The 26,509-nt window shown below is 49.6% G+C and overlaps 6 protein-coding genes across 6 annotated transcripts; 3 read left to right on the forward strand and 3 right to left on the reverse strand.

Annotated features, from left to right (window-relative positions):
* ETH_00013450 (ferrochelatase, putative) lies at positions 1–3,017 on the reverse strand (the record flags this gene model as incomplete). Its single annotated transcript, XM_013378681.1, has 7 exons — positions 1–120; positions 362–490; positions 716–787; positions 882–1,008; positions 1,286–1,384; positions 1,652–2,096; positions 2,495–3,017. The coding sequence occupies 7 exons, from the start codon at positions 3,015–3,017 to the stop codon at positions 1–3; spliced, it is 1,515 nt and encodes a 504-aa protein (XP_013234135.1).
* Positions 3,018–4,707: 1,690 nt separating this feature from the next.
* On the reverse strand, positions 4,708–5,933 carry ETH_00013455 (uncharacterized protein; the record flags this gene model as incomplete). The annotated part of the gene is made up of 2 exons (XM_013378682.1): positions 4,708–5,448; positions 5,787–5,933. The coding sequence occupies 2 exons, from the start codon at positions 5,931–5,933 to the stop codon at positions 4,708–4,710; spliced, it is 888 nt and encodes a 295-aa protein (XP_013234136.1).
* A 229-nt stretch (positions 5,934–6,162) lies between these two features.
* On the reverse strand, positions 6,163–10,173 carry ETH_00013460 (kinesin motor domain-containing protein, putative; the record flags this gene model as incomplete). The annotated part of the gene is made up of 5 exons (XM_013378683.1): positions 6,163–6,276; positions 7,276–7,646; positions 7,946–8,069; positions 8,388–8,657; positions 9,043–10,173. 5 exons carry the CDS (start codon positions 10,171–10,173, stop codon positions 6,163–6,165), a joined length of 2,010 nt encoding a protein of 669 aa, XP_013234137.1.
* A 1,009-nt stretch (positions 10,174–11,182) lies between these two features.
* Positions 11,183–13,676, forward strand: ETH_00013465 (centromere/microtubule binding protein, putative; the record flags this gene model as incomplete). The annotated part of the gene is made up of 9 exons (XM_013378684.1): positions 11,183–11,290; positions 11,443–11,583; positions 11,729–11,829; positions 11,922–12,021; positions 12,174–12,250; positions 12,442–12,702; positions 12,835–13,019; positions 13,113–13,447; positions 13,560–13,676. The coding sequence occupies 9 exons, from the start codon at positions 11,183–11,185 to the stop codon at positions 13,674–13,676; spliced, it is 1,425 nt and encodes a 474-aa protein (XP_013234138.1).
* Positions 13,677–18,154: 4,478 nt separating this feature from the next.
* ETH_00013470 (uncharacterized protein) lies at positions 18,155–20,527 on the forward strand (the record flags this gene model as incomplete). The annotated part of the gene is made up of 3 exons (XM_013378685.1): positions 18,155–19,528; positions 19,767–20,298; positions 20,448–20,527. 3 exons carry the CDS (start codon positions 18,155–18,157, stop codon positions 20,525–20,527), a joined length of 1,986 nt encoding a protein of 661 aa, XP_013234139.1.
* A 2,248-nt stretch (positions 20,528–22,775) lies between these two features.
* ETH_00013475 (uncharacterized protein) lies at positions 22,776–24,618 on the forward strand (the record flags this gene model as incomplete). The annotated part of the gene is made up of 2 exons (XM_013378686.1): positions 22,776–23,708; positions 23,911–24,618. The coding sequence occupies 2 exons, from the start codon at positions 22,776–22,778 to the stop codon at positions 24,616–24,618; spliced, it is 1,641 nt and encodes a 546-aa protein (XP_013234140.1).
* Between the last annotated feature and the right edge of the window lie 1,891 nt (positions 24,619–26,509).

Below are 26,509 nucleotides of genomic sequence, written 5' to 3' on the forward strand. Positions count from 1 at the left end.
TTAACGGCGCGGCTTCGGCCTCCACTGCTTGGTGTTTTCAAGCACAAGAGACTCTAGAACAGCCACCGCCTCATCCGTGTCATTCAAGCAAGGGACCACGCGTAGCTCCCCTTGTCCATCCTGCAAAAGCAGCGGCCACCAAAGCGCCTGTACTCTAAAAATGTTCGCAGCCTCATACTGTCCACGTCTGATAAGTTTAATGTGGATGCTGTGAGGCGAACAGGAACTTTTGCACTTATCTGCCTGGCTTTTAGCCTCTGAATTCATGTCGGCGTGTTTCCACCTATGTACACCTCCATTCTGCATGCTGGAATATGCATTTGTCCGAAGCCCTTCACTGCATTTCAGCAGTAGAACTTACAGTAAAGCCTGCAAAATAGTTGGCAGCTTCGGTTTGCACTTCCTCCAGAGTCTCCAAACAGTCCGCAGCGAAGCCAGGGCACACCACATCAAGACGTCGACAGCCGGCCTTCGCAAGTGCCTCCAAAGCCTGCAATACAAATAAATACACAAATTGGACCACATACAACCAGGAACAAGTTACGGACCCAGCAAGATAGGGGTGAAAAAAGGAATGCCGTCAACGTTAATATAAAATGATAGGACAAATGGAAAATGCTGTCCGCAGCAGGCCATTCGCTACATCAGAAGGCGTCCCTGTAACCACAATGGAGATATGTAAGATAGCGGCTAAAAACCAAAGCCAAATTCTTACGGGGATAAAGTAGGGCTGCGTCCACTCCGCGCAACCCGTTCTTGATTGCATGGCGACCTCATACTCTCCAGGCTGAAACAGCATCAGCAGCAGACACGCCTCCTTAGATCCACACGGGCCACAAACAGCAACAGCGCTGTAACAGCAGCTGTGTGAGGAGCGTTACCTTCAAATCCAAACGCTCTGCCACAAGGCGAGTTGTCTGGAAGCAGTAGCACGCGTACGGATCTCCAGCTGCCCAGCTCACATCGCGCGGTATGCCGTGGTAAGAAAATAGCAAATGATCACCTCGTCTGCGCACAGACAAAAATTTTTAGGGATTAGTCCTAAGAGTTAAACCTTGCACCTATGCTACTCTTTGCCGCTAACTTCTACCGCAAAGGAAGCCTAGTGATTCACCGGGCAGACGGTATGAGGACATCCAGTGTATAATTGCGTGAATGAAAGTAAATGGCACAGCAAATGCAACATTTCTATAGAGCGTGCTTCCCGTTAAGGAGAAATTTTGTATACTTCATGGGATCCCTGCTTTCCCTCTACTTCATCCACACAAATACTGAAGGCACTCACCCGTGCTGATCCCAGAATTGCTTCACAGATGCTGCGACGGAATCAATGTAGGCTTCATTGTTCCAGTACCCCGAAACCATCCGCAAATCTGGCATAACCCTGCATACGCAAGCACAGCTTGGAGCACGGTGAAACAATACATCTTTGTTGTAGCCACAGCCCGTGCGGACACGAGGTCGCTACAGGAGCTGATGCTTCCGCAGCCGCTGATGCAGTGGCCACCTGGTTCGAAAATTTTCTCATTGCAGCATTGAAAGAACGGAAGAGTTCTGGAAGGCCAGATAGTGTGCTGCCGTGGCTTTAGCAGTTGCATTTCAACAAGAAGGAACAAATACACCGCCAGCGGCAGCAACAGCAGCAACGAACCTCCACTTTCTTATCTCATGGAACACCGCATCATAAGCCGATGCTGTGCAGGAAGCGGTAGGCTGTGGATAGAGGGGTATGAACAGCAACTTGAGCTGTTGATGCTGCTTTTGCAGCTTTTGCAGGACAGCAGATACATCGGGATCCCCATAGCGAACACAAGCTGAAACTTCAAAGCGAGGAACAAACCGCTTATGTTCATGCTTCTGCTTCTGCAACAGGTCCAAGCGCTGCTGCAGCCGAGCAGCAAGAGAAAATAAGTACACCGGCAAAGGGGGAGCCGGGCCGCCTTCCAATACGCGCTGGAGCTGCTGCAGCAGCAAAGACGATCCCTGCTGATGCAAGAGCTGTTTCCGTTCCTGCAAGGCAGCAGCAGCGCTCGAGAGTCGATTCTGAACAGCAGAAGGAGAAAGCCAGACGGACGCGTACCGCCTCTGTGAAAGCCCTGCATACAGAGTACGCACACAAAATATCTAGCGTTGCCCCTCCTGCTGCTGCTGCTGCCGCCGATACTTCCCGCCATACTGCTGCAAATACATACAAGATCGGACGGGAAGAATAATGAGATGGAGCAACGGTAGCCAAAATAGCCGAGGAAGTTCTATAACGCGCCGGTCACCCAGAAACTCTGCAGCGCAGCAGCAGCACGGACAGTCGGAAGTGCAACAGCAGCAGTATAGCAGGGATAGTAAGAGAAATTCAAATGCCCTGGAATCTCATGAGAATCTGTCTTTGTGCTGACTTCGTAAGGCACATGTCGATGCATTAAGTCTAAAAGATGCTGTAGCGACAACAAATCGACGTGCATACAGCAGCCCTTGCTACAGGGATGCAGCAGCTCACGCTTTAGGTATCTCCACACTGCTGTGTATGTCGGCCTCAAGGGAGAGCCAAGATTTAGCAGAACGACGTGAACTACATCTTTGCAGCCACTGTTGCCGCTGTTGCGGCTTGTCCACCACTCTGTGCCGCTGGTTCTGCCGCTGCAGCTGTTACTACTGTTGTTAACTGAGTTAAAAGGCTGCGGAGCGTGGGGGTTACCCGCGTGCCACAATTGCTGCCACCTTTTAGCTGCTGCACTCAGTAATTGCTGTTCTTTGTTGCGGATCTGTTGTTGATGCTTCTGCCACCGCTGATGGTGTTGATGGTGTCTATGCGTTCCCCTCCACGAGTCACTGGTAGCAGTTGTAGTACCACTACTACATTGTTTCCGTTCACTGCTACTATTGTGGGCGCTGGTGTTAAATTTGCGCAGAAATGTGTTGCTGCAGCTGCTGCAGCTGCTGCAGTCGCCGCAGCTGTAACTGCTACCGGGGATGCACGGAGCAGCGATTCCCCTAGCTCGCAGAGCTCGAGTCAGCGGCATCGGCCGTCTGTGCTTCCTCGATGATGCGTGGGAGCGTCAACTGTGACTTCAGCGTATCCGGCACTGTCACAGGGCTCGCATTCAATCCTCGTGTGGTTGACAGCTCCAAGGGGGAAACAGATCAAGAGACGACGCACTGGAAACAAAGACGTATGCCCTCGGTGAAAGGCTAACGTAAACGGAAGACAAGTGGCAATAAAGATGCATGTCTCGAAATGCCGCAGGCGGGCTGGGCCTGCTTCAAGTTCACTGCAGCGCCGACATGTTCGTACTTTGCACTATGCCTTTCACCTTAAACACCGAACACTATCAAGGAAAAAAAACATTTCACCACGTGACATGTTTCTGTTGTCCAGGACTTAGAGTGTAGGGTGCAGGATTTAGGTTCTGGAATGCAGGGCTTGGGTCCTTCAAAGGGGCAGACCCGATGAGCAGGGAGCAGGAGCTGTGCGTTCTCTTCATCCGCGTTTCGCGTTCTGAACCCCTCTAGCCAACTAAGACACACTTAGCAGGCTTATTAATTTGTGCTACGTTGTTTCCTTTGCTGTTTAGCAACTTCTGCTTCGTGCCTGCCTCACCGGCAACCCTCCCGGTTTCGCAGTAAGGCAACGGTATGCCGAGAAGCCCCAACTGTATCCCCTTCAACGGCAGCTACTCCACGGGGCTTGTGGTGTATTGAGAACACGAGTACAATGAGTCTGTCTAACTCTTCGCCTGTGCGTCTTCATGAAGGGGCTTCACCAAAGGGGAATGATGATTGGCAGGCTGGCAGTCCTGCTCTTCCTTCACCAGCGATAGGATTAGTAGCAGAAGCATCACCTCCTACTGGCGTTGATCTGCAGAATCAACAGCCACAGCTGCCAATCCCGCCGCAACGGTCTACTCCCTGTGCAGAGCAGCTACAGGCTCTGAAGGACTATGAAATTAGACTCAGACTGGAAAACGAAGAGTGCAATATTACACCCTTTCCCATTTTCAATTCCCTAGTTTTGTCTACTGTTCAACGCATGTATATCGCGTGACGAACCAGTTAGCAGCCGTATCATTTTGATTAGGACTCAGGGGTTGGAAGGCCCAGTAACCTACAGTAAAAAGCCAAGAAAACTGCAAATCACTTGCACAAGACACCTCGACACATAGCTACCGATCTGCCAAAGTAGCTGGGTAGAGAAGCTAGCCACATAGCTATCTTAGAGTGTGGAGGTGGGCAGGGTGACAAGTGCAACTACGTAATAATTGCGTATCGTGGAGGCAGTGAAAGTGAAGAGCGCAAGATGAGACGCTCCTTTTTGTTGTGCAGGTACATTGCAGCTCATCCTGAGTTAAGTGAACTGATACTGGTATTCCTCGGCGCTGTACTGGAGCACCAACAACGGCTGCAGCAGAACCAGAGGCTGCATGAGGGACAGCTCTTGCAGTTCGCGGGGCAGTTCTTCACACAGCCGAACCTCAGACAAACTGTTGCTAAGGTGACTGACAGATGCAGAGGGGAGGAACAGTTGTAGCACTAGTTTCCGGAATTCGACAGCCAGAGCCTTCGGCACATTATGTAGGGTTCAGGCAGCTGCATTGTCTACACTTGAATGACAGAAACAGCTGGCTAAATGCATCGGTAGTCTGAACTATTTGCCTTCCGTCAATCACTTCTCATGCATCCACAAACTGCTCCGGTCTCTTAAGCACAAGCAATTTATCCATCAATGGGGCTTTTGCAGCCAAATCCGTAGGTGCCGGCAGCAGCAACCGCAGCAGCAACGGGAGGAACCGCTGGCGATACAGCAGCCTTAGAGATAGGCGTTGTGCCGTACAGCCTGCTCAAGGCGCCGCTTCTTCCAAAGAAGCGAAAGGGGCTCAGCCCAAGGGAGCGGGCTATGCCGGAAGACTTGGTAGCAGCTTCTTCAGCGGGTCCGTTAGTAACAACTGCAGTTACTGCTGTTTCTGCTATTGCTGTTGCGGGGCTTCCCTCTGCGGCACTGGCACTTTGTGGGGAGAAGTACTGGTCGAAGTGCATTGTATCTTTGCTACGCGCCAGCCCTTCCGGCTGCAGTGCTATTGGCTGCTCCGGCTGCTGCCTCTCACTGCTGGCTTCCACGTCCTCAAGCTCCTGTTCCTCAGTGGGAACTTCGAAGTCCTCCTCTGCCTGATGGATGTGCTGCAACTGGTTTAGTGGCCGCATGCGGAGCAGCACTTGCAACCCTTTGTCGCCCGTTAAAGTTCGATCGCTGCTGCCGGCGTCCTGAGTGACTGGTGCTGCCACGTCTGCCCAGCTGAGCTTGTCGTCTTCTGCAGCTGCTAACAAAGAGAAACCTTTCGAATCTACAGCTGCAATTTCACATCGGTTTTGTTGCTGCTGCTGCTGGGCTAACGACTGAAGGAAAGCAAAACGATCTCCGCTTTCCCGCAAGCTTGCCTGAAGAGCTGCGACTTGTTCCTGAGGGCACAACGTCCGCAATCATCTGTCACTGGATGGAACTAGCGCCTATCTGTCTCGTACACATGCTTATAGGCACACAAGGGCATACACGATATGTTGCAGTGGCTTTCAATTTTGATTTTCATATCTGCCGACAGCTACAGTTCAACGCCTCAGTCTGATGCTGCCTTTCTGCTTCTGTGTTGGACTTTGTGTTCCACGGGAAGCCTATGATTATCTTATGAGCCTCGATGCAAGCCTTCTCAAGAAAAATATTCCAGGCTGAGCTTTTGAGGCTCGAGCGTAAAACACAGCATGTAGACGCTCTGTCTTCTTTTCCTTAAAGAATCATTTACCGTGAGGAGTGCGTTTTCAGTGGCTAGCGCATCTATGTCCTCAAATAGAAGGTTCACCGCATGGGCAGCCGCCTGAGACCCCGCAGCCGTCAATTCCCCGTTAGGCACTTTTTCGGAGATTTGCGGCTCGGTGGCGGTAGGCTGCATCTCACCCACAACACGCGTAAGCGTGACTCATAAGCGGATGCATGGCTAGCCGAAGACAAAACAAACGCAACACACGGGGGAAAAGAGCATAAACGCAACAGCTTTTCGGCTCAACTTCTCATTAGACATTTCTTATAAGCCCAAAGCCGCTGGAACGCAAAGAAGAATATGCAAGGGAACAAAAATATAGGAACAAAGAATACAGGCTTCTCAACCGAAGCCAGGCAATCTACAGCTCAGTGTTTAGGCCTTGGCGTGCCTCTGGCTCCTCGGAAGCATCTAGCAATGACATAATTTGACCAGCATGAAGTCTCTTTCTCATATTTAGTCTCTCATGCAGATCCTGAAGATGCAGGGCAACACAGAAAAACAGCAGCATGGAGCGGTTGGATCCTTACCCAATGCGAGCCTTCCTCACAACAGACGGGTTGCAATGGAAGGCGACATAATTGAGCAGAGATTAAAATTCACAGAAAACACCTGAGGTACATGGAAACAAATTGATTAAGAGTATGTGCACAGTTCTGTGTGCCAGCAGAGACAAATACTTGTACACAAACCCTTATTTGAATATGATAGTGAGCATGCCTCCACTCACTTCTACCATACTGTATTTTTTAATATTGAAAGAACAGAAGGATTTGACACTTATTCTGCTGAACAAACATTTTATGTGCCTTATTGCAGATGTGCTTCTTTAGGCTTTGGTGCGCGTCCCCGCACAGACCAACATACGCACCGATCAACACAGATTAGCATACAAATTAACATATTAATGCAGACGGAGGAATGGATCCCAATTTTGTGGATGGCGCCGCTATTTGCACACACTCTCGTGCAAAATGAAAAATAATTAAACCCGGCATTAGCACGTATACACATCAGCATTTCTACAAACGTGTCTTCTGAATGGCTGTTCATTTTATTTTCCCTCTTTCTGATCCCTGTATGGGGCTTGCCTGTACCAGGCAGAGAAAGCGACTCTCAGCTGAGGGACTGCTTGCCTACAGAGTTCCAGAACAACCAACAGGCAGGCAAATGCTCAAAATGTCTAGGAACCAAGCAATCTGGTGAACTCTCCACGCACATAATCAAAATTCAGACACAGTCCAAGAATGGATGGCACGCTGGAATTGAGTATTTTTCATGAGCCCTTTTCGTCTACAATTTGTGGTCTTGGGTTTGTTAGCACATCTTCTGAAGCGTATAACGTAAGCTCAACGCCACCAGCCCTTGCTTATGGCGCTCTTGTTTAGTGCGGGGTTGGCAGGAATCTGCGGCTTGCAGGGAGCAACTCATTAGCTGCGACTCTTAATACGATAATTATCACCAGAGTATTTACCTGACGACTTATCTGGCACTGGAGCTGGTGCAGCTTGGCCTTCAGACCAGCCACAGCGGCAGACTCGCTTGGTGCTTCCCGACCCTGCAGTCTGGTGATTCGGGCTCGGTCGGAGGAGTTGCGAATCGCCTTGGCCCTTTTCGCATACTTTAAAGTGTTAAGTGTCTCTTCCTGGTGGCTTATGGCTGGGGATATTGTCGCCACCATGGCTGTTCGGCAGCGACCTCCCAGACTATCTTTAAGAAGCCGCGTAAGTTTGCTGTCCCTGTAGGGAACAAACCGTAGAGATGGCTTTCCAGAGACGTTCCCCTTCACTGTTAACGCGTTAATAACGTTGCCTAGAGCCAGTAGGGACCTGTTGATACTTGCGCCTGAGAAGAAAGCAGGAGAAAAAACTAATTTTCTGTCTTCACAAAAGCATTTAAGGAGTGGAATTCACATGTGGATTCAACACGATAAGCTGCGCAGTCTTTAGCGGTTCCTCCAGAGATAGGAAAAGACAATTGAAGGCTTATGAATGTTCTTGCAAGGCTCTCCATCCTAATCTTTGCTGCTTCCCTTGACTAATTGTTGAGGGTAAACAGATGGCAAATGCCAAGGTAACAACAGAAAACATTTCAGGCAAAGTAATAATATCCAAGTGAATATATATCTAAGGGCTGGAAGGTACCTTCCGTCATTCGTTGTCCGTGGTTGCTCGTATGACAGGCTCGTTCACTTCCTGCCAAGTCCACCAGCGACAGCTTTGCGAGCTGGCTCTCTTCGCCGGATTTGTCACGAGCCAAGATATTTACCTGCAGTGAACGGTGGAGAATTCACATGGGCACATACCAATAAGGGCTTCTGGATCCACATGATATCCGAACTAATGCCATATACAGGTGTATACCAGAAGAAGACCAACAAACGCAGAGGCAACGGCGGCCGGTCTTGGGATCTCCGGGTTTGTTAAGATTGGAACAGGCCTAATTGCGAATTGGAGGTCTAGTTGGAGTACCTTGGGCGCTTAGAACCTGGACGGACTTCGTTGACACGAAAATGAATACGTGCATGGGGATAAACACCTACGACTTGTGCTGAAAAGTTACGAAGGTGACTTCTGCTTAGCTAACCTGTAGAATGGCGTGAGATCTGGATGACGTCTGGTTCGCGTTTGTTGCCTCTTGTGTCCGTTTATCGTTCCCTTCCAATAGAAGCAACAACGCGTGCTGCTTCGAACGTAATCTGTGGATAGTGGCGTGCTGAAGGACTACGCCCTTCTCCGGGTCTTCTCTTAGCTCACACACGTCAGTCCGGGACCCCAACAAGTCTCGAATGGTCTCGTTGTATATCTCTACAAAGGAGCAGCTCAGTGAAAACTCCCTTTCTTTCTCATCGCAGACCTAAGAAAAATTCATCGTGCGCAGGACATTGCGAGCATTGGAGCAATGTGAGACGTTGTCGCAGTGCCGTTTGTTGTCTGATTAAAAATGTTGGGCTGCGACAACTTCCGACATGACGCCTTGACTGGGAGAAGTGAAAGGACACTTGACAAAAGATCTGACTGAACTTTATGGTGTTCCTTGGGAAAATATGCGCGTTTTCTCTGTATGTTTCGCTTATGTAGCTTCATTGCATCTTTTCACTCGGCTTTGCGTCAGCAGCCAAACTTTTCAACCGATTTTTCAAAAAAGGGACGCATTTTCAGGAAGCACAAGGTCACCAGCTACCAAAATATAATTCAATTTGTCTGGTAGGATCTACAGAGTGAGCTTAGAGATGTTCCACCTGCTGAAAGAGCAGCTGTAGAGCCCTAGGCATAACTCCAGGTGCTGCTTCATTGCCTAGCATAGTATGTGTCTTTCCAGCAGCTGTTGCTCCGTAGGCGAAAACAGAAACGTTTATTCCTTTCAACAGATCATGCAGAAGAGGCAGAGTGCACCCTTGAAACACTTCTTCTTGGTCAGTTGTTTCTCCAAACACTGAGTCAAATGAGAAGTACCGCTTTTTCACTCGCCTGCCCCGCGGGCCCCCCTCTGCTCCTACCTCAGTAACAGTTAGCGATCGACTGTCTAAGACAGAAACAATCTTCATATCGCCTTGTATGCGTTCTGTCTCGCTCAGAGGACGGACTCTAACTGCGACATAGACGTTGCTGCCGTTGCCGTTGCAACAGGAGCTATCATCCGCTGATATTGTGCCCCAGTCTGTACACGACTCGCCTCCGACTGAAAGGGTTGTCGAAGGTACAGCGGCGAAAGCAGAGGGGGAAACTGTTGGAGGGGCTGCAAGGTCACCCGACGCATCCACAACCGTTGAGACGTTGAGTTTCAAGTCGGGGATTATGTTCCGTTTGCTGTCAACCAGACTTGGTCCCAGACTGCTGCGAGTGCTGCGATAGCTGATTCTGTTAAATGTAGGACTAGTAAAGGCAGCTTGGGCTACGGAATGACAGACACAGCGGGCGGCTCCCTTACTGCAATATTGCGTGGGGAGCTTTCCGCTCACATTCTGGGAGAGGCTGCGTTCTTCTGTAGTCGCGAAGGAAGAATTCGAGCGGCTGCAGGCCCCATGGCGATAAGTAGACTGACTGTATCTGACTGATTGCCGGAGGTGCGGCTGTTGTAGCGGTTCTTGATATTTCTGGGTCAGCATAACTGTTGGCCTAACAATGTGACGTTCTATCTGCTGCTGCTGCTGCTGCTGCTGCGGCTTCTTATGGTTCAGTAGCTGACTCTGAAAAAAACTCTTGTCTGTTCTCTTTAAAGGCTGCGGGATTTGTGTGTGCCGGTAAGCTGCCAAGAAATCTGGCCCTCTGACAGGCAGGAACCCATTTGCTGACACAGGAGCTTCCAGCGGGGACCCGTCTTGCGGCCCCGAAGAAACCATCTCTCTACTCATGTTCAATCTCATCAGCATGCTTGAGCGGCTTGAGACGCCACCCGCTTTAAGTATTAGCTTTCATGTGGTGGTTACTGATGCCACCGCTGACTGCGTTGTGTCGAGGCTCGATCGTGACTTCTAAGCACTACAAGGGAGAAGAAGCGACGCAGTGATACTCAGAAGCTTCTTTAAGTGCTTGTAAGTATAAATAATGGTTTCGGAACGTGTTCAGCCGATGTTCTGCACACGGTCGCCGTCTCAGCAGGAGCTGTTCTACACGTCCATTCGGGGCCCCCCAGCATCTCATGAAAAACGTCGTCCCTTCGCACACTTTGCAAGACTGAGTAGATAATAAAATTAATGTTGAGCATCCACTAATCATCATGTTAAAATCGGTACTCATGAGTGCAGATTCAGTGAAGATCTATGTGGGCACTGCAGGCATTGCAGGCTTCTTTGGCCCAGCCCCAAGGCACTTAGTCTTCTGCTTCTGCCGCTGGGTTACCTATACTGCTGTTGCTGGAACCGAGGAATGGATAACATAAAAATCTGGGTCCTTCTACGTATCTATTATCTGATGCAGCTGATAGAGAAGCAGATGCAAGCCGCTGCAGCTGTAGTACAACAGCAGCTGATGGAGGGCCCCCTGCCCCACAACAGCAGTAACTGACGCTTACAGCTGCTGCATGCCTCATCCCTTCAAACACTTAGCACTTCAGCCTTACCGTTTTTGTCGTTCTAAAGGTAGAAATATAAGAACGTGCTCTTCATCGCGGGAGGGGGGATGCCCACTCAATGAGCACCGCCAGGTTTTGTCGCGGCTTGCCTAGAGGTTCCACTGCGCTTCAAGATTCATTCCTCGCCCAGTAGACTCTTTCGTAGAGAACAAGGAGGGAGAGGCTTGCTGCTGTGTCCCGGAGGAGGGACTGTTCTCCACAGGTCGGAGCTTGCAAGCGTTTTCCCTCGCCATCAAGCTTGGTTTGTCCCATTGGCTCGCTTCGTCAAAGGCTTGAAGAGCAGCTTTGAATGAATATACGTTGACACCATGGGGGAGAAGGAGAAGAAAAAGGCAGCGAAGGCAGAGGGTTTCGTCATCCAACCCACGAGCACCGCTCCGCCCATTGACACAAGCAAGTGGCCGCTACTCTTGAAAGTACGTATACTACGGTTCGCCTCACTGGCACGCTCCAAATTTTGAATTTTAAGATCCTTCTGGTTGAGATATTGAGGTCCCTAATGTGTGCTTGGGCACGCTCGTTCACTTATGCGCACCGTTGTGGTTATGCGTCCTCACGCCTGACACAGAACTATGACAGACTGAATGTCCGGACAGGGCACTATACGCCTCTGCCATTTGGAAGCAGCCCTTTGGCAAGGCCTCTTCAGCAGCATCTGAACTATGGTTCGCTGCTTCTTGATAAGCCAGCAAACCCTTCATCTCACGAGGTGGGTGTAGAAGGTGCTGCAGTGCCGAGCGGCTCCGCCTGTGGATTTGCTGCCGTATGATGCTCCTCTGGAAATGCGCCTCATTGTTAATCCTTCCGGGGTTTGCACGTGTGATGAGGAAACGTGTGGTGTTTGTCGAATGCAGGTGGTGGCGTGGCTCAAGAAAATCCTGCGAGTCGAGAAGACAGGCCACAGTGGAACACTTGACCCTAAAGTCACTGGCTGCCTGCTCGTGTGCATTAACAGGTAAGATAGTGCGCCAACGGAGGACCATAAGCTCAGATCGAGTGATAGGGAGGGCATGGAGCAAAAATGCATGCATATGATGCGTTTTCCAGAGCCACTCGTCTTGTCAAGAGTCAGCAGAGCGCCGGTAAGGAGTACGTCGCAGTTGCACGCTTTCATTCCAAGCCAGAGAGCAAGGCCAAGGTCGCGCGAGTGAGTTCTAAAGTTCGTTGCAAGCACGGGCGTCCGCCTGCCTCCCACATCGATTGAGCGCAGCTCGGCTGGCGAAGCTGGAGAGGAGCCGCTCAAAGCTCCACAAAGGGCGCTGACATTCAGTGCGTACTTTAGACGTCGCTTCCATGCAGGCACTTGAGACGCTTACTGGAGCCCTGTTCCAAAGGCCACCCGTCATATCGGCCGTCAAACGCCAGCTGCGCATCAGGTGTGTTACTTTCACTTCAGGAACCCTGCAAATATTGGGGAGCTTTGAACTATTCTTTTGAGGCACATCTGAGCCACATATGTCTGCGTAGATTTTCGTAGCTCCCGGCTTAGAGGCCTCGGCAATGACGGGAAGAGGTCAATTTACCGGAGTACTGCTTTCATGATGCTGATGTTGGTTGTTTGCGCCAGGACCATATATGAATCCGAAATTCTTTCTTATGATGAGGACAAACACCTGTGTGTTTTCCGCGTATCTTGCGAAGCTGGCACCTACATTCGTACGCTGTGCGTCCACCTGGGACTGCTCCTAGGCACGGGCGCGCACATGCAAGAGCTGCGCAGAGTAAGGAGTGGCAATTTGCAGGAAGATGGCAATCTTGTTACGCTGCACGATGTACTGGATGCAATGTTTGTATACGACGCATTTAGGGACGAAACATATCTTAGACGGTGAGGCTCGTCTGGCAGTTTAGTTGTCTGCGCTGCACTGCAGCTTGAAGACAGTAGCTGGTAAACGCAAAGTACTTATGTGCACCACGCATAGGGCCGTTGTGCGGCACTTATTTTCCTGCTTACTCGCAGAATCATTTTTCCACTGGAAATGCTCCTCGTCGGACTACCGCGAATCGTCGTTAAGGATTCCTGCGTCAACGCCATCTGCTACGGCGCGAAATTAATGATTCCGGGCGTTTTGCGGTTTGAAAATAATATAGAGGTCAACGCAGAAGTGGTCTTGATGACCACCAAAGGAGAGGCAATAGCCCTGGGTGAGTCGGCGTCAAGGTAACATCGTAGAGTGCCCGTTTTGCTCCGCCCCGGTGTGTGAAATTTTTCTGTGTCCAGTTATGTGCAAAATGCAGGCATTGCTCAAATGTCTACTCCGGTAATTGCAAGCGTCGACCACGGAATTGTTGCGGCTGTTAAACGGGTCTTAATGGATCGCGACACATATGCGATGCGTTGGGGCTATGGCCCGCGTGCTTCTGAGAAAAAGAAGATGATATTAGGGGGGTTGCTGGATAAGAAAGGCCGCCCCAACGAGAACACGCCGAAGGAGTGGCTGAAGACTGAGGGCTTCCTTCCGAAACTGACTGGCGAGCCCGAAGCTCCAGCCGAGAATGCTGTGAAGTCAGAACGGGAAGAAGGCGCACCAGAGTGTGAGGAGGGGACTGCACAAAATGGCGTTACAGAAAAGGTATGGCACTCCGTAGCGGATTTGCTTTGGAGAGCTTTGGAGAACATGAGTTGTGTGTAGTTGCCGTTCACACCGTTCACTTGCGAATCCGTTGCGAGTACGTTTTGCTCAGCCGAAGAAGAAAAAGAGACACATAGAGGGTGAGGATGTAGAAGACGAGGAACAGGCCGACAAGCCTTCGAAGAAGCACAAGAAGAAGAAGCATAAAGATGCAGAAGTGGATGAATAGAAGCGCTTACGGTGCTTGCACGTTACCGGGGTTGCCGTTTAGGGCTACTCCTTTGCAGTGACTTTCATTTGCATGGGACGGAAATGCTTGGACTTCCACCCAATACGGGAGCGTCACTCGGGGGATACGTGGAGTAGCAGATATGGCCTTATTGCGAGCGCAACGTTTGGTTGTTTTGCCGCACGGTTAACAGGGCTAGCAGAGCTACTCAGCAAGTAGTCACATTCGCAGTAGCCGTGGGCTAGGGGTGCACTGCGGATACGCAGTGCATGAATATGCAACAATCTGTAGCTTGTAACGGGCAAATACACCGGATTTTGGGGATGCACAGCATTCGTCGAAATGCCGAAGTGGCAAGTTTTTTCGAGAAAAGGCGTGACAAGTTCGACCGCCGTGCACCAGCAGCCTGCATCGTTTATAGTTCCGGGCTTCGCCACATAATGCAAGCAGTGAGGCTGAGAGGAGCCTGTACTTGTTTAACGTGCCGAACGCCGGGGAAGCATGCCTTCAGCTATCTCCCTCTCCTTGCTCAGAGCTTATGTAAAGGACTGAAGGAGCGACAGCACACCACACTTCAGAGCCCGCCACACTGCACGCCACGAACGTAACGGGGAGGCAGGTTGTGCCCGCTCTAAGGCTTGTATCCCCTCTACTGTGCTGCGCTTCATAATCCGAACGACCCAATTCTCTACGGTGCCGTCGACACACAAGGACGGGTGCAGCACTTACCGTTGTTTCCTCGGATGAGTGCTAGAGGATACGAAGCCACAAGTGTTTGCTCTTCGGAAAATTCCTGCGCTTTTTCTAAAGCGATGTTCATTCTGTCGTCAAGACACTGTAGGGTACCTGTAGTGAACAGCGCAGTGAGCACCTATATAAAGTCCTTACACAGCTGCCAGTAAACAGAGGGAAGGTGGGGCCAGCCAATTGCGCACGTAAAACCGGTTTCAGCGGATCTACAGACACTAGCTTGGCATGGTGCATCGAGGAAATATACGTTGAGTGCGGCCTTTGTGTGGAGGATATGTGTTCTGGAGTCATCAGCGTTCAGCAGCGTCCTTAAGTCTAAGAGGCACTATGATGATTTCGCCCCCGTGTTGCGCTTGCAGCCTACCTTTGTATATTACTCCACTGTTCAGCTTTACGAGAACATTTCCACCCAAGACTCTCTGAAGGAATTCACTCGGGGTTTTTCTTCCTGATGACGCTGAAGTTGGCGGTTTGGCTGTCATCTCTTCGCAATGCGCAGAAAAGTCCTGCAGGAGGTGGGGAGACTATGATATATTCAGACAGAGCACGAATAGTCTGCACCTACAGCAGCGAAATATCTTTATTGAGCAGTTTGACGTCCTAGTATCGGCGGCACTACAGCAATGAAGCGAGCGCGAGCAGTAATCCTTCGTTGAGATAGTCGCAAAACCATAGGAACTTTGCTAACCATTACATGTTACTTCTGCACCCTTCATATATGTATCCTTGAGTATCAGGGGCTCAAAAGTGCGAGTAGCTTGTGAAAAGTGTGCAGAACCAACGACAGCCCCAAAATGCTGCATGCACCGCAATTTCTTCAATTAGTTACAGAAATACATTCGACGTCCCACACTCTACAGCTGCGCTGTTTTAAGTTCTAGAAATAAGCGATTCTGGCTAAATACGCCTAGAATGACGACGAATAGCGCCTGACGTCGTGTCACGTTTTAGTGCTGATGGCGTACCGGCCTGTGCGTGCAGCCAAAATCACCTCCAGACAGAGTTCACGCTCCATAAAACACGAAGTTGTAGTGCTCAAGTAGTTATATGTCTGTTACTTGTCTCGGGCTTACGACACAGAGGCTAACACGAAAGCAAAATGGCTAGCAACTCCGCGGAGGGTGGCGTACCACAGGGCTCATGGAACGGGAGTACGTTATTCCTAGCAGGGAATTGCTATGGGAAGACCAGCGACCGGTAGTAAGCAACAACTTGCGTCGATCATAATCTCCTCAGCTGACCCTATGCGCTGGCACGGGCCCTAAAGCTACAGGGCTACGTGGCACCCTGAAGAATAAGATGGCTGAGGTTTATAGCTAAGACAAGAACCAGCTGAAGAAAAATAATGCTTGGAATGGGTGTCCAAGCAATCAGACAGTTTCTGTTCCTCTGGACAAACGTAAACACAAGCAATAGGCGAGGGGCTGAACACAGAAGACAACGGTTCTTTTGTTTGCTTCACTGTGTGCGTCCAGTGTACAAGCCTAAAACTGATTTGTGTTTGCAGGCCATACAAAAACACTGAGAGATAATTTAACGCCTCGTGCAGGCTGGTCCCTCATGCGTCCAATAAAAGGCATCGACGCGTGAGGGAGCAGGCTGCGCAGTCTCGACGAAGCGTTCGCCGCGCCCATCACCCTCACCAGCGAGCCACCGACAACAACTGAACTACTGGGTAGAGGGCAGCTACATTTTTACCCTGGCTGTTTTCTGACACTCCTATCGTTTGTTGCCTGCCAGGTGTGATGGTGCGTAACTATGAATCTTGCCAAGAGTTACGCCCCGCACGGAAAGTGGAGAGCTGGCAGGGAGGACAGCGTTATCGAACGTTAGACGAGGTGCCATTCGGACGTGCTGCTCAGAATCTATCCAGAAACCAGTTTGTTCATGTTCTTTGGAAATGCTTTGGTTGTGCATCTTGTAATCCAAGCGAGAGGGAGGCTTCGCCATGGAAGGCATGACACTGTCGCCAGAGCTGATGAAGACACTCGCCACAGGACCTCAGGGCGTCACTAGCTACAAAAGTTCTGTGAAGCAAATGTATAGGAACAATTTTCCAGAATTATAAGGCCTTAGCGTGGCCTCTGGAGGAGCCCAGTGGAGGGCTTTCGACAAGTTTAAGCGGCGAGGTTAGACCACTCAACTGTTGGAGAACAGTTTGAAATGCTGTTGTATCTGTGCAACAAGACATAGCAGTGAAACGGACTGGTTAGGCTAGCGCGCTGCAGTAACTGCACGCGCCGTTGAACCTACCTACACTGTAAGGGCATTTTGACATAGCTGGAGACGGGACCCAAACATGAGTCTTTTCAGTGCCAAAGGGGTTTCTTTGACTTGAACTTGTTATCAATGCACCGCTGTGTTGTATGCATGGCCAGGAGTCAGTCCGATAGTACGCAGGCAGGTGCATTCGACCAGCAGAGCAGGCGCGTGCGGGGGTAATTTTTCGATTTGAGGTGATATAAAGCATTAATCGGCCTTCTGTATTTTTCAAGCTAATGTTGTTTGCCCGAAAAGGGCAATGCTCAGAAGAGATAAACGTACATATCAGAGACTCCGCCATCCATGAGGGCCCTCCAAAGCCCTCTCCTTTCTCCTGGAGCCATGAGCGGCTCCTTGCGGCCCTATAATGAGTGCAAGGTGTCGCAAATTGCATTGTCAACCTGTTGAAAGAAAAAATCGGCACTCAAGTTTGCAGAACTGGAAAAATTAGGGATTAATTTACTACTTGTGGGGCCGTGACCCTGTGAAGTCTTCAGCGCACAGCGCTTCAAAGTTTGAAATTCATTGGACAATCAGGTATGCGAAAGGCATCACAGACCTGAGAACGAACAGGAAATTAACTTGTTGTTTAGTCTATGGCGCTAGCAACGTCCTTTTTGATGCGCTATATAGCCCCCCCTCAGTCTCATCCTGGAGCGTTGACGGTTTAAGGTTGCGCAGGCAGTTAGCGACAACTGATGTCGGAAAATTCAATTCGCTTTAATGAGTTTTAATATCCTCAGAAAATGCAAACCGAAAGGCAATCCCACTAGCAATTTCCGCAAGCAGAAGGCGATGGTTTACAAGACATCCTCCTCGGCTCGACTGGATCGCCATCTCCGTTGCGGTGGTAGGCAGAATTGGGACAGAAAAATCGAAGCGCAAGCAAAGGCAGTTGAGTGTTTAAGATAATGCACCAATTTCAAACCTAGAGAACATCTGTAGGACTGATTTTGGTTGCTTTGTCCACCGTTTGGCAGATCGCCACAGAGAGTTCGCACCTTGTGCCGAGTCCGCGAAAATCGGGGGAATAAAACGTTTCTATTTCTTGCACTCGCCAAATATTTAACTTTGCAAATATATATGACATGTTTTTTCGAAACTCCGGTGTTGATGGGCACAACGTACAGCGTTGCCCAGATTAGTTGCCTATGAGCAGTGCATCCTCAGTTTAGGGATGGGTTCGCTAATGATAAAGCAGCATTACTTGTCAGCAATCTTTGCTCATCGTTTTTGACTGAGTGTTCCTTTTATTGTTCGGCAGACCGTTCTTCTGTGGAACTGAGCAGTCATTGCAAGGGGTGTCTTGCGCCGTGTCCAGACTTCAATGCAGCGCCTTAAATGCTGCAGCAGTTGAAACCTACCTGGCCATTTCAGGTTCGTTTTGTTGTTTTTTTTAAAAGAAATCCGGTTTCTCAGGCACTATCATAACGCCTCAGTAACATCCCAGGAAGATCTGTGGATCGATGGCGGGTTTCTCTTCTCACATTAAGCAAGAGAGCCGCGAGTATCCGCACGGAGGAGTTGTCAGCCCGGTGTTCTCATCATCGAGAAGAGACCAGACACAGTATGATGCGTACAGCCTGTGGTCTAGCCCCCGGCTCCCCGGAGGTCGTGGTTCCCCCGCTATCATCGGTGCAGCGGCATTCGCGTCAATCCTTGCTGTATTCTTCTTCGTGTCCTACTGCTCTGTGCTCCTAAAAAAGCAGAGGCTACGGATGTCTTCAGGGAGAAATCTTGCAGAAGACGAAAGGATAACAGGTACGCACAGGACGGAACACGATGCCCGGCCAATTTGCGAAGCGACAGAATCCCAGCCTGCATCAGCGCAACAAGCTCCTGAAATGTCCCTCAAGCTGCCTATCGCAGATGCCATTGATGAAAGTGCAGGCACTAGTTCATGGAAACGGAAAATAGAACAGGACTCTGAAAAGCATGATGGGTTCTTACTGCAACAGAAGAGGGCAAAGGGACTAGTGAAGCTTCCAGGAGAATCAGTTGTGAACCCTGTCTTAGACAGCACGCTAAGTCAGTTGATTGACGAGACGCTGGCAGCCGGAGACTCAGCCTTGTCACTAGAGGGGTGGCTTTTGGATGCCAACGACGACTTCGAAGAGTCGCCGAACACGGCTTCGGATGAGCCACTCCAAGCAAACGGGCATTTAGAGTTCATTATGGATTCCTCAGGGAAGGATGCTTGCACTGTGTCATCCAAACGACAGTTACAATCCGGCGTCGGAAGCTTAGTATACAGGCCCAGTGCTGTGCCTCGTGGGTTCTTTGAGGAGACGATTAGCGCTCACCCCCAGCTGAGTCATGAGGCACCGAGAACTGCAGACGGATTTGCAAGCACTCATTTTCCAAGTGCGCCAGCGTTTCCTGAAGCATCCCATGCCATGCCACTTGACTTTCAGCCATCGTCAACACTAACTGCAATGTGCGGAGGGTCATCGTCTCAGCATTTACCGTTTTTTGGGCAGACGAGCACCCAACAAGGATGCGTAGAGCCACCGCCAGAACAAGTCACAGACTATCAAGGGTCTTCATCTCAGCATTTACATTTTATTGTGCCCATGATCGCCGGAGGGGAATATGAGCAGCGACCTTTAGAGCAAGCCGCAGTCTACGGAGGCACTCCACCTCAGTATTTCTCCTTAAATGGGGACATGACGGGGCAGCAAGGATACGAGCAGCAAGCCACACTTCCCGGAGAGACTGTATCTCAATTTCTTCCTCCAGTTGGGCAGGTTACGGCGCAACAGGGGTACGAACAGCAACAGTCAGCACAACCCGGAGTCGGCAATATGTCTTCACAGTTTCATTTGCCTTTTGTGGGGCAGGTAAGTATCCGACAGGGATACAATTCTCAACTGTGCAAGAGCTTGAGGGACGAGGCATGTAACACGTTTGAGTGGCGCCTACACGCTTAGAAGTCACAGTCATTCTGCGTGCGAGCACATCTTTCAACACGATAATTATCATCTCTTTTCATGCCTGATCATCTTTTGCAGCCTTTGAAAATCGGGCAGAGTGTGAAGCTGGATCGTTTGCTGTCATGTTCTTTTGATTGAGTTTCAGACACAGGAAAGTCCTTCCCTTGATGAACGGCTTTTGCCCTTCGCGAAGGATATTACGACACACCCGTTCGTCAGACTGCCGTGTGTCGCACCCGGTGCTTCTGTGAGGGGAATGAAGTGGGAGAACATCAAGCGATCACCCGGTTCTTCTCGCAATGCGTACCACGTACTACGCTGCATCAGGAGAATCCTGAAGCTGCCAATTGTTGGAAGTGCCGAGTTATTGGACCTAGTGATAAGCGTTGAGCGCCTCGTTAGCCACGCACTGTACAGTATGGATGCGGACGCTACTAATTTGAAGCCGAAGCTGGTTGCCAGGAAGTTAGCATTTGCTTTTATGTTGTTGGATTCGCTGTATTCCGCGAGTGAGGTACTGGGGCGAAAGGCAAGGCGTAACGAATGGTGGCCGGCGGTTCTCAATGCTGTTCCTTTTTTTGTTGGCCCTTTTCGGAGTGTGCCGAAAGACACAGCAGAGTCTTCCAATATTAACTTGGCGCTACTACTTGACCAAAGCATAGACTTTTACAGGCGCGGTACGCGCGCCCCACCAGAGGTACTGATTCGAGTCAAACGCCTTATTGCAATGACCACGGTATCCCATAGGCTTCAGCAGGCTACCTGGAGAAGTTGGGCATATGATGACCGTGAGTGGCAGTCATTTCCGTGATGTTTTTTGCCACAGGGAGGCATCAGGGCTACAACCAAAACCGCGGTTGTGGTTTAACGATGTGCAATGGGTACCATGCACAACGTGCATACTAGCAAATGTAGAGCACGCGTGCTTTTCCGTGCTTTTTTCACAATGTTTGTGCCGACAAGTTGGCTGTTTTATCAATCAGTTGTCTACCGTTGCGCCTTGGCTGTATTGAGTTCAAATGTCAGGGGCAACATCAAACGGAAGAGCTTCGGATGCTCTTCGGATCTTTCGACTGGTGCAGCAGACACCTGAGGATACATAAATTCATTTCTCAGCAAGCGAACGCGAACATTTCCCAAGAGCTTATGCGTCAGCGCTTATTCAGGAATATTGCTGAATGAGCGGTCGTTGATGTACCAGACTGCAGTGTATTGTGTCATTTGGAGCAGTCGAGCATACAGAGCCGATCTACAGCGTTGCAGAAGCGCCTCGAGTTCTGTTGGGAGGAGCATGCAATCTCTCGAACTACTAGGGATGGATGTCAGCTCCTTGATGCGACACAGCCGGGGCTGTTGGAATGTATGAAAGCAGTTGCTATTTAGACCCCAATTCATAGGTAAACTTGGTCGCGTTATTGATTGTTTGGCAACGACGCGGTAATTCGTTGGCATTGTTTTGCACGGCTTCAACTGGCTGCTCGGGGGAGTACGGGTGGGCGTTATCTCTGCCTTCTGCACACTTTTCGTTCAATCTTTAAGATACTTGTGTCGGTGGCTTGGTATTACTACCTCTTGATTCCCGGCGCGCAGTGTCGGATAGCTGCATCTCAAAAATGTAAATCATTGTAGCTGTTCGTGTTTCGTAGCTTGGTGATATTTTCTGTTTGATGCCTACACTGTTTCATATTTAGTTAGGATCTTTCGCTGGCACTGTTTTTATGGAGGTGGAAGAGCATGTCAAGGCTTCAAAATGCCCAGGCAGCAAGGTGTGAGACGTTTGTTCGTCGTCGATAGTACGGAGATGAAAGAGGCCTTCAGTTCTGATGCTGTTTCGTTGGAATTCAGCTACGGAACGGGGTGTTCTGGCGAAATCGAAACACTGGAATATATGGGCATCAGCTGTTCTCTGAATTGGTGTCTTGGCCATGTTTTCATATGAATCCGCACGTACACAGCCTCTGCGCTTTTTGGCCCGTATCAGTGGTCATACCCATGTTTTCCTAGAATTGCCAGCATCCCGCTTTACTAGGTTGGTCTGATATTCTTTGGCAACTACATATTTCATAAAGATTTTAGCGCCTGCCTTGTTGAAACTGAGAGCGTTTAGGCAGATAGTTCCTGCTCGAAACAAAAAGCAATTCGTGCTCGCTGCCGTAATTTTGCCTTTTCTACCTAGGCTTCAGCCCTTGTTCTCCAAAGTAGCTCCGGCATTCTCATAATTTATATTCAGGTCCACTATGGCAGCTTTTTTCTGTATGATTCACTGACGCGAAGTCCCATCATGAGGGAGGCGCAGCGGGTTCATGAGTTGTGCGCGTTTCCTCGAGTTTCGATGCAGGGAGCCAAGAAACGTCACAGGCATCGTTGGGCAGCATCTTGGGCAGAAATAACTAACTATCCCTTATGAAGTATCAGGAAATGGTGTTTTCACGCTAGATCTCTTTCTTTACTGCACGTTGTAGCAGCTGCCACGCCAAGAGGAACTCCACAGTGTCAAAGCCGATGAGCTCCTTCTCTAGTGTCTTTAAAGTGATCCTGGTACGCGGAGTGTATCAGTATATAGCTACGGACTTTTGTTACTGATTTTTCAAGAGAGTCATGCTGGCTGAGAGTTCTCTCTGTCCTGACTACACCTTGCTGATCTGGCTACACACGTGCACTTGAGGGGGGGATTTGGACAGCTGCGAACATTACGAAGGCCATATTTTTGTTTTCTTTTGGCTCGTTGTGTACGAACTTTGTTTCTTAACACTGTTTTTAGTCTACAGCTAATATCTGTCCATTGGAAAGTCACTGGCCCAGTGGACAGACCTTCACATGAAGTAGGTGGCCAGCGTCAATTGGGGAGTGTCTCCTTCAGCTGCCATCTCATTGTCAAAAGCTTCAAGTTAACCGATTATTTTGTAGCTCTCTCCAAAGATCAATGGTGAACGCTAGGCCGCCAGGTTGGTCCCCACAGGCAGAGCAGCCTGCGGGTAATCTGCAGAACTTCAAAGCTTCAGTCTTTCCTTCAGTAGAAAAGCAGGAACGAAGATATATATACTGCCGGTCTCCACGTGCTCTTGCCCTGAGCCAAGGAAGCACAACTGTTGTTACTAGCGTAGCTGCCTTCGCCTCTGTCCTCGCCGTGTTCTTCCTCGTATCCTACTGTGCCATGCTACTCAAAAGGGAAAGGATACAGCTGCCTGCAGAAAGGAAACTCGCAGGAGGTGAAGACATCTCAAATATGCGCTGGACGGAACACAATGCCTGGCCAATTTGCGAAGGACCAGAAACCCACCCTGCATCAGTGCAGCGAGCTCCTGAAGTGCATTACATGCCGCTCATCGCAGATGCCAATGATGAAACTGCAGGCGCTAGTTCACGGAAGCGGAAAATGGAACAAGACCATGAAAATCATGAGGGCTTCTTAACGCAAACGAAGAAGGGGAAGGTGGCTATGAAGTCAGTACAATCAACTTCTACCATTTTGGATACTTCACAGGGTCGCTTCGTAGGAGCAGCGCTCACAACGGACGACGCAGCCCTGTCAGTAGAGGGATGGCTTCTTAATGCCAGTGAAGACTTTGAAGGATTGCCCCCGAGACTGGCACCTGATGAGGCACAACGGGTAGGCGGACATTCCGAGTTCATAGTGCAGTCCTCAAGGAAGGACGATGAGGCTGTGTCACCTAAACAGCAGTTGGAATCCAGCTTTGAAGGCCTAATGTACAGGCCCAGTGCTGCGTCTCTTGGTTATCTTGAGGATATGATTAATGCTCAGCCCCTGCAGAGCCACGACGCACTGAAAATTAGAGACAACTCAGGAAACACTCCTTTTTCAACTGCGCCAGTGCTTCCGGAAGCATTCCAAGCCGTGCCAACTGAGTTGCAGCCATCGTCAACACTAGCACCAATGTACGGAGAGTCTCCATTTCAAGTTTCACCTTTCTTTGGGCAGATGGCCACTCAACAGGGAGAAAAGCCCCCATCGTCAGCGCAACCCACTGTCTTTGAAGTAGCTTCGTCCCAATCTTCATCTTTCGCTGGACATAAAGGTATTCAACAGGGAAACAAGCCCATCCCTGATGAAAACATGAGAAGCGAGGTACGTCATAACACGTCCTTCAACGGAGCTGCCTTCTTCTGAACCCTTAGAAATTACACTTAACATTCCTGCTAGCGCATATGCAGATACGCCTTTGTCGTTGAATAATAATCGTCGCTTTTTGTGTTTTTGCGGCTTTCGCAAAGTGAGCAAAATATGAAGCTGGATAGTTTGGTATTGTGTTCATTTGGCTGCTTATCAGGCGAATCTCTCGTTTAGTACCGTTTCTGACTTTTGTGTTCCACCTTTGGGGGGTTGGACTTCTCCGCAGAAGGATATTAGCACGCACCCGTTTGTCAGGTTGCCGCGTGTGCTACCGGGTGCTTATGTTCGTCATTTTGGCTCAGCGCTTTCAAACACGTCATTCAGGAAGCAGGCGTACCTTGCTCACGCATTGGTGATTGTGAAAGACTTGCTGAAGATGCCATTTCTCGACAGTGTGGATCTAGAAATCCTAATGAGCGCCATTGAGCGGCTCGTCTACTATGCATTGCGCTATATGAGGAACGAAACTGAAGGGGAGAAGCCAGAGGTAATCGTTCAAAGGTTGGCGCTTGCTTTGTTGCTGGTAGATTCGCTATATGCTGCCAGTGAGGTACTTGGATTACGGGCAAGACGGAGGAATTGGTGGTATAGACTCATGAATGTAATTCCATACTATACGGGCCCTTCGGGGAATGCAGCTACAAGTCCACTGGCAGTGGAATATAATAATTTGGCGCAATCGTTGAACAATGCACTAAACTTTTACAGGCGCGGTATGCGCCCTGCACCAGATTTTCTGGTTGAACTCAAGCGAACTGTCCTTTGCGCGAATACCATACCTGCACTCAGTAGGGGCTACTGGAAAGAATGGTTAGCGGATGATCGCCAGTGGAGGGAGTCCCAGGGAGATTCTACACCACATTAAAGCATCAGAGCTGCAACCGAACACACCGTTTCGGCTCCAGGAGATGCAATATGCACCCAGCGGACAATGCAAACTGGCAAATGTGTAGCACGGGTGCGTGCCTTTTTCACAACATCTGTGCTGAGAACGTGGCTGTTTTATCAAACCGGTTGTCTACAGCCGTGCCTTAAGCCGTATCGAGCCCAAATGCTTGAGGCGACATAAAATAGAAGAGCTTCAGATGCTCTTCGGATCTTTCGACTGGTGCAGCAGACACCTCAGGACAGTTGCGATCTATATTTCTCAGCAAATGAACAAGAGCGTCTGCGGAAGACCTTATTCGTCACCGCTTATTCAGGAATATTGTTAAGCGAACGGCCGTTGATGTGCCAGACTGTAGTGTAATGTGTCATTTGGAGCAGTCGAACATCACAGAGCCGATTCGCAACCTTGCAGAAGCGCCCCGAGTCCTGTTAGGAGGAGCATACAGTCTTACAAGCCACGTCAGCTCATTAAGGCGGCACAACTGGAGCTGCTCAAGCCACGTGGACGGGAGTAGTTGTCATTCGGAGCAAAATTCGTAGGTAAACTTGATCGCCTTGTTGATTGCTTGGCAACGACGTGGCAAGTCGTTGGTATCCTGTTCAGACTTTTCTTGGCTTCAACTGGCTGCTAGGAGAAATGACAGGAGTACGAGTGAGCGTTATCTCTGGCTTCTGCACACAGTGTTCCTTCAGTCTTGAAGATACTTTTGTCTGCTGTTGCAAGGAAGTTGTGAAGCAACACGAATTGTGCGACCTTTCTAGTGAGGGATCGAAATTGCTCTTAGTGCAGCGCGAACAGTGCGTCCGGTGGCTCGGTATAAATGTCTGCAGGGCCTGGTTCGAAGTGTTCGATACTTGCGTCACAAAAATGGTGATTTGTTGCACCTGTTCGTGCTTAATAGCTTGGTGATGTTCTCTGTTTGACACCGATTCAATGTATTTAGTTGGGACCTGCTGCTGACACTGGTTGTGGCCGAGGCATTTGTGTTGCATGCAGCTAGACTGAATGCAATCCTTGTTACTTTTGAACATGCTAGTGAGTTGCTAGTTTCGCGCGGCAAGGTGGCCTAGCGCATACTGTCCTACAGTACTGAGGACGTCAGAAGACGTCAGGGCCATATATATGCATGTGCTGAGTAGGTTTTTAAAGCTGTGGCGTTGTATTATGCTGGAATACTTCTTTTCAACTGCCTAGATAAGAATTAGGATTATTTCACGACCAACTCTACCGTCATTCTCGCTCAGCGATGGAGACAGGAGAATTCCCGGTCCTTTTGCACCTAATGGTTGGCTCTCGGAATTTTCCTTCGGTTTTCAACGAATTCAAGCAAGAATTCTTATATGACAAGCTTCCCCGGGGAGTTCTGCAGATTATTTTAGACATTCGTTATAGTTGATTTCCTGAGCACCCTGGTTCACAGCACGAGTTTCTGTCTTCATCCATATTGTTACTATCAAGCCATATAACTGTCCTTCCAGGTTTTGAGGAATCATATTTTCTTTGCTAGAATGTCACACAGTGGGGGCGCAGGATTCAGTGATCTGTGGGCTCAATCTGATTGCAGAATTTGGGCGATGGCTGTACGCTGAGTCGGTTGTGCCCTGCTGAATAGAATATCTAGCGTTTTCCTTCGAACGGAAAATTCTTAAAATTTGCAGAATACATAGGTGTTCCCCAACAGATGCGGATCTTGAGAATTAGTGAAGTTCGGTACTGATCGTGACGTTCATTGAGTCTCTCAGTGGCCCGTAGCCCACAAGCACTTTGGCTAGCGCTTGCGTAGCATCCTACACAATTGTGCAGCTTCTCTGTTTCCACATTAACCTATTCCGGTTTGCTTTGACTTTCGAAACCAATATACGTATTC

This window comes from Eimeria tenella, genomic scaffold, assembly GCF_000499545.2.
Source record: "Eimeria tenella Houghton genomic scaffold, Eth_scaff94, whole genome shotgun sequence".
In the NCBI taxonomy this organism is placed as follows: domain Eukaryota; phylum Apicomplexa; class Conoidasida; order Eucoccidiorida; family Eimeriidae; genus Eimeria; species Eimeria tenella.